The following is a 7,229-nucleotide window of genomic DNA, read 5'->3' on the forward strand; positions in this document are numbered from 1 at the left end:
ACTTTATATCATATAGTTGTCCCATGAAGTGAACAAAACCATCTGTTTAATTCCATCGTACATTTATCAGCAGAATAGACTAGTATGTGTAGTCTCGTGTCTAAGTAGATTATCCTTACGCGTAAAACATTTCCCGCACTCCGAACATGAAAAAATACTTTCATTGGAGTGACTTTTCATATGTCTAAGAAGGTTTCTTTTCTTAGAAAAGCGTTTCCCGCAATCTGAACATGAATAGCTGTGAATTGTCTGATGGGTTAGTAGTTCGCTTTCCTTTTTAAAAGATTTCTCACATTCCGAACAATTAAAAGTCACACTTGTGTGAGATCTAAGATGTAATTGAAGTTCAGATTTTGTCTTGAAGGATTCCCCACATCCCAAACATGAGAATCGACTCCCGCCCCTGTGAACTCCTTCATGGAGTAAGGAAGATTCCTTGGGATCAGATGGATGTACGGATCTATCTTCAGTGTGAGAGCTTAAATAGACATTTGTTTTTATCATAGTATGTGATTGGTCAGAAGATTCTCCCTCATCAGAGGGATCCATCGATGTCTCCGGACAGGAAGGTCTGTGATGAATATTTTGCTTATTTGAATTTACTCCTGGAGAATCCTGTGTGATGGCATTATCTTCTGACTTACAATCTGCAGATAATAGAAGATGTCTCTCCGAAGTATTCCTAACATCACCGCCATCTGATGGAAAGGAATTTTTACATTAATATAAAAAGGACAGTCATAAGAGTCATATATGTTGGTCTAGCAGTCAATAGTTTCCAATGATGACAGCTATGGGGAGTAATGGAGATGGACCTTCCATATGGTGTCCAGTATCTCATTTGTTGGGAACATGACGTTATATTGATGAATGGAGATGGACCTTTCATATGGTGTCCAGTATCTCCTCCTCATTTGTTGGGAACATGATGTTATATTGAGGAATGGAGATGGACCTTTCATATGGTGTCCAGTATCTCCTCCTCATTTGTTGGGAACATGACGTTATATTGAGGAATGGAGATGGACCCTTCATATGGTGTCCAGTATCTCCTCCTCATTTGTGGGGAACATGAAATTATATTGAGGAATGGAGATGGACCTTTCATATGTTGTCCAGTATCTCCTCCTCATTTGTTGGGAACATGACGTTATATTGAGGAATGGAGATGACCTTCATATGGTGTCCAGTATCTCCTCCTCATTTGTTGGGAACATGACGTTCTATTGAGGATTGGACATGGACCTTTCATATGATGTCCAGTATCTCCTCCTCATTTGTGGGGAGCATGAAATTATATTGAGGAATGGAGATGGACTTTTCATATGGTGTCCAGTATCTCCTCCTCATTTGTTGGGAACATGACGTTATATTGAGGAATGGAGATGGACCTTTCTTATGGTGTCCAGTATCTCCTCCTCATTTGTTGGGAACATGACATTATATTGAGGGATGGAGATGGACCTTTCATATGGTGTCCAGTATCTCATCCTCATTTGTTGGGAACATGACGTTATATTGAGAAATGGAGATAAAAAGCAGACCTCCACATACTGCCTCTACTCCTGTACACACCATGCAAGCCCTGGAGTAGCAAGCAGTGAACAAATGATTGGGAGGATTTACAGACTTCTGTGTACCCTGGGAAAAAATTAAGATTTGTCAAACCAGGATGTATAGGGATTTTCACCTTCCTCAAGACCAACTGTAGATAAGAAACTCTCTATACTGAACAAGGTTGGAACCTATTTAAGGGAAAATGTGATTGACAAGACTTCAAAACCATCATTTTTCCAAATATTTGTATCTAGATCATTGGTATCGAGTTTTTTGCTGCAAATGACCCCAACCATCCCAACACTAATCAGGAAATGATGGCCCCTTCATCTTACAATGGGGTAGAGGACTTTATCAGTTGAATCTCTTCTCAACTTTGATGGTCTTCAATTTATAATTCAGTCTCATGATGGGAAGATCTGACAATATCGAACATTTTTCCTTATGCTACAAACCTTCTACTCGGAAGAAAAATGAGACTATGAGCTGTTTCTTCCATAGTGCCTGTACATACTTGTGTTGATACGTGGAGACATCTCATCCTGTTCACTCTTCATCGTCATCCCAACATCCTCCATGGATGGCTGATCACCCCCCACATACATCTCCTCTTCTTCCTCTTTAATCTCAGCTTTTATATTAATCTGTTCTTCACCCTAAACCCCAAAATAATAGAAAACATCTATTAACGCTGAACTCCAGACAGACCTAAAAAGATCAAAAATGATAGCAGGTCTGCATTCATTAATACATTATTGTATTTTTTTTTTTAATAAAAGCACCTGAATGTGATCTAATATCAGTCTACTGCAGTCTTGTACAGCAGAGCGCAATGGGAGGGATTGGGAAGCAGCACAAGGAGCCAATAGGCACTGCCGCAGTGGTAACCATGGACAGGCTGATAGGAGGAGAGAGCAGAGTGACAGAGAGATGAGCTGCTGATTCTCCTTTCACTGTCCAGTCACAGGCCGGGGGAGGAACAAGACTGGTAGGTGTTACTGAAAATATAAGCTCTCCTGTCCATTTCCTATAGGCTGCATCTTCGTGACGGCCAACACTAGAGGGCCAAGTCATTCAGCTCCCCCCCGCCATTGGAAGAACAGAGGAAGGATAGAAGCCATAATGTCATGTGACTGGACCCTAGACCCACAGAAGAAAGGAATGTGTATTGATTTTAAGAAACAAAAGTGTGAGGTGCTTCAAGGGGAGCTGGAATTGGGGGAGCACAGATTGCACTTCAGATGTAGAAGATAGTAAAGGTTCTAAACACCGAGTCCACCTACCTGATGATGGTGAGGGACTGTGAGATCTTCCTGTGTGGAATCCCGGAAATACTGAGGACGGGGACATCTCTCTGGTGGGTTCCCATTACTGGATCCATCTACCTCATGATGGTGGGGGATGGTGTGACCTTCTTGTGTGGAATCCTGGGAATACAGAGGACGGGGACATCTCTCTGGTGGGTTCCTATTAATGGATCCATCTACCCGATGATGGTGAGGGATGGTGTGACCTTCTTGTGTGGAATCCCAGGAATACAGAGGACGGGGACATCTCTCTGATGAGTTCCTATTACTGGATCCATCTACCTGATGATGGTGAGGGATGATGTGACCTTCCTGTGAGGAATCCCAGGAATACAAAGGACGGAGACATCTCTCTGGTGGGTTCCCATTACTGGATCCATCTACCTGATGATGGTGGGGGATGTTGTGATCTTCCAGTGTGGAATCCCGGGAATACAGAGGACGGGGACATCTCTCTGGTGGGTTGCCTTTACTGGATCCATCTACCTGATGATGGTGAGGGATGGTGTGATCTTCCTTTGTGGAATCCCGGGAATACAGAGGACGGGGACATCTCTCTGGTGGGTTCCCATGACTGGATCCATCTGTAGGAAACACACACACTGACTGAATCCATTGTTTCTATGTGTTTATCAGATGATGGGGGATCTAGGTGGACCCTCCGTACTGCTCTCTCCTTTACAATAAAGTCTCCTCTTACCCGGTGATGTGAGGGGCAGCTGATTGTCCATCATGACATCCTTGTAGAGGTCCTTGTGTCCTTCTAAATACTCCCACTCCTCCATGGAGAAATAGACAGTTAGTGCCAGTTGACTTATATGCAAATTGAATGCGGTTTGAACCACATCCAATCCACATGACATGTGAAATAACATTGCTTCCTATGGTGTCTGTTCACATATGTCCGGTGCACCGGTGGTGTGGATTCATTGCGGTTTGAAAAAGAGTCCTGTCTGATTTCTGAGCAGTGCAGTCTGGTTCAGGTGCAGATTACAGGCTATTGACTTCTATGGGAACTGTTTCTAAACCGCATATGTGTGAACAGGTTTACAATTCTGACCAAAACCTGTCCTGAACCTGATCTGAACCGCTGAACCACTACTGTATCAATTAGCTATGAAACCTGAGCTTTAATCCGCACCGCACATGTGTAAATCAGCTCTAACATCCTGACACCTTATAGGAACCTGACACACACAATCATACAGTCACCATCCAGACACATCCCTTGTCTTAATGCATGGGCAAACCTCAGCACTGCCCAGGGGCCCCCAGGTGCATAGAGGCCCCATGATAATCTTGCACTACATCATATTTGCCAACTGTCCCGGATTTGCTGGGATAGTCATGGTTTTTATTAAGCTGTCCCAGGATGGCTCGGGCAGCATCCCAGGACCTGCACTGTGCCCCCTCCCCCCCCATAATGTTCCCTTTGTGCTGATTATTCTTTGATTTATAGCATGTTTTCTTTTTGTATATATTCAATTTTATTGAAAGTACTAATACATATATGTTTTATTTTATCAACTATTTTAATTCTTGAGAGTAGGTGCATAAATTGGAGCAGGCTGGCAGGCGCCCCAGTGCATTACTTTGCCCAGGGACCCATGATGCTATTAAGATGGCCCTGCCCTTGTCTCTTACTGGAGAATGTCCCAGAATTCCCAGCACCGCTCACCTCTCCTGTCAGCAGATCAATGATCTTCTGGGTGACTTCTAGAATCTTCTTGTCATTGATTTTCTTGGGTTTCAGGGAATGAGGTAAAGGAACTCTAATGGTTAAATGGTCACCAGACTTCACTGGAGGAAAACTCTGTTTTGAAAAAGCAACTATAATGTCATGTGACCTCCCAGAATCCTCCTCACCTCTCCGGTCAGGTCTGTGTTTTATTAATAGAGATGAGAGTGATGTCATGTGACCTCCCAGAATCCTCCTCACCTCTCCGGTCAGGTCCGTGTTTTAATAATAGAGATGAGAGTGATGTCATGTGACCTCCCAGAATCCTCCTCACCTCTCCGGTCAGGTCCGTGTTTTATTAATAGAGATGAGAGTGATGTCATGTGACCTCCCAGAATCCTCCTCGCCTCTCCGGTCAGGTCCGTGTTTTATTAATAGAGATGAGTGATGTCATGTGACCTCCCAGAATCCTCCTCACCTCTCCGGTCAGGTCCGTGTTTTATTAATAGAGATGAGAGTGATGTCATGTGACCTCCCAGAATCCTCCTCAGCTCTCCGGTCAGGTCCGTGTTTTATTAATAGAGATGAGAGTGATGTCATGTGACCTCCCAGAATCCTCCTCACCTCTCCGGTCAGGTCTATGTTTTATTAATAGAAGTAAGAGTGTCATCATGTGACCTCCCAGAATCCTCCTCACCTCTCCGGTCAGCAGATAGATGATCTCCAGGGTGAGGTCCAATATCCTCTCAGTCATGTGACTCGGGTCCTCCTCCATCCTCATTGATGTGATCATGTGATCCATACAAGATCTCTGTAGACAGATCATATAGCGTCCTCGCTGGTCATTATAACACATAGACAAGTAGAGATTCATTTTAAACCCTCCGCCCAAAAGTGAGGGAGGTTTACAACTGTGCCAGCATCCCAGGGCCTGCACTGTGCCGTCCCCTCCCCCCTATAATGGGCCCTTTGTGTTGATTATTCTTTGATTTATAGCGTGTTTTCTTATTGTATAAAATACATTTTATTGAAAGTACTAGTAACTATATGTTTTATTCTATCAACTATTTTAATTCTTGAGAGTAGGTGTTTAAATTGGGGCAGGCTGGTAGGGGTGCATTACTTTGCCCGGGGACCCATAGGGCCCTGCCTTGTGTTAATAAATACCAAAATTATTCAGCAACAAAATCACAAGTGCTTGAAAAACGACCACAGATATTGTTAGAAGGAAATAAATTGAAAATCTTCACAGCTCATCCAGAGATTAGGGATAAAGCTCATCTATGGCCCTAAAATGAGCAGGCGTCAGGAGTACAAATTCACAGAGTGCAGGAGAGTTTAGAGCACAGAATTCAAGGGTCATGTGTGCATAATGCACAGAGTGCAGAGGTCATGCACTTAGCACACAGATTGTAGGGGTCAGGAGTACATATTGTACAAGCTATAGGGTTCAGGAGTGCATAACGCACAGGGTGCAGGAATCAGGGGTGCACAATGCTCTGAGGGAAAGGATCAAGAGCGTGAATTGCACAGTGTGAAGGGGGTCACACTTTTCTCAGAAGTGCAATACAGCATAATGAGTGCCGAGGTCAGGAGTATGTAATGTACATAGTGAAAGGGTCATGAGTGTGTAATGCACAGGATACAGTGTACAGAAGTATATAACCTATAATGTCCAGAGGCTCTGGATAGACAGTTGGATAAATGGTTCTATATTTAGGATGTATCCGGTCTATAAACCAGAGGCTCTGGATGGACGGTTGGATAAATGGTTCTATATTTAGGATGTATCCGGTCTATAAACCAGAGGCCCTGGATGGACGGTTGGATAAATGGTTCTATATTTAGGACGTATCCGGTCTATAAACCAGAGGCTCTGGATGGACAGTTGGATAAATGGTTCTATATTTAGGACGTATCCGGTCTATAAACCAGAGGCTCTGGATGGACGGTTGGATAAATGGCTCTATGTTTAGGACGTATCCGGTCTATAAACCAGAGGCTCTGGGTGTACGGTTGGATAAATGGTTCTATATTTAGGACGTATCCGGTCTATAAACCAGAGGCTCTGGATGGACGATTGGATAAATGGTTCTATATTTAGGATGCATCCGGTCTATAAACCAGAGGCTCTGGATGGACGGTTGGATAAATGGTTCTATATTTAGGATGTATCCGATCTATAAACCAGAGGCTCTGGATGGACGGTTGAATAAATGGCTCTATATTTAGTATGTATCCAGTCTATAAATCAGAGGTTCTGGATGGATTGTTGGATAAATGGTTCTATATTTAGGATGTATCCAGTCTATAAACCAAAATAAACATCAGAAAAAATATGTAGAAGGCAGACATGATAGGGGGTTACTGGGTGTACATATAAAATAATACCTTATTACCTCCTCTGCTGCCAGTTCCAGCAATGTCTCCTCTCTACTTCCTCCCGACTCACCTCTCACCCGGAACTTCTTGTTTCTCATTCTATGTTACTTCCTGTCTGTGCATTCCAAGTGAGATCACCGCCTTGTGTTGAATATAAATACTGCCATCTACGTTATGTCTCAACACTCTGTCCGATGCCTCATGGGCCAGTCCTCTATTATATAATGATGTTATAATTATCATGCACAGATCAATGTGCGTATGTAAAATCCAAATCAATTGATCACAAAAAGCAGTATAAATAA

The 7,229-nt window shown here is 43.2% G+C and overlaps 1 protein-coding gene across 2 annotated transcripts; it reads right to left on the minus strand.

Annotated features, from left to right (window-relative positions):
- Positions 1–29: 29 nt before the first annotated feature.
- Positions 30–7,000, minus strand: LOC149453373 (uncharacterized). Of its 2 annotated transcripts, none has more exons than XM_089688427.1 (7): positions 6,934–7,000; positions 5,240–5,353; positions 4,543–4,677; positions 3,565–3,643; positions 2,841–3,448; positions 2,072–2,213; positions 30–698 (listed from the first exon to the last, which is right to left on the minus strand). In XM_089688427.1, exons 2-7 carry the CDS (start codon positions 5,342–5,344, stop codon positions 67–69), a joined length of 1,701 nt encoding a protein of 566 aa, XP_089544553.1. In that variant the 5' UTR covers positions 5,345–5,353; positions 6,934–7,000; the 3' UTR covers positions 30–66. The 2 variants fall into 2 exon arrangements, with proteins under 2 accessions (XP_089544553.1, XP_089544552.1); XM_089688426.1 differs by having other exon boundaries at positions 6,942–6,995.
- Between the last annotated feature and the right edge of the window lie 229 nt (positions 7,001–7,229).

The sequence above is a fragment of the Staurois parvus genome, unplaced genomic scaffold, assembly GCF_062004578.1.
Source record: "Staurois parvus isolate SC_StPar_1 unplaced genomic scaffold, SC_StPar_1.0 ptg000449l, whole genome shotgun sequence".
In the NCBI taxonomy this organism is placed as follows: domain Eukaryota; kingdom Metazoa; phylum Chordata; class Amphibia; order Anura; family Ranidae; genus Staurois; species Staurois parvus.

Bases quoted from the DNA above. Each gene is read 5' to 3' on its own strand.
- LOC149453373 (XM_089688427.1), bottom strand. From the start codon at position 5,344: ATGGATCACATGATCACATCAATGAGGATGGAGGAGGACCCGAGTCAC. The intron at 3,644-4,542 runs GTGAGCGGTGCT...TTCTCCATGGAG, and splicing joins TTGATCTGCTGACAGGAGAG to GAGTGGGAGTATTTAGAAGG. The intron at 2,214-2,840 runs GTAGGTGGACTC...TTTGGGGTTTAG, and splicing joins CAGTCCCTCACCATCATCAG to GGTGAAGAACAGATTAATAT.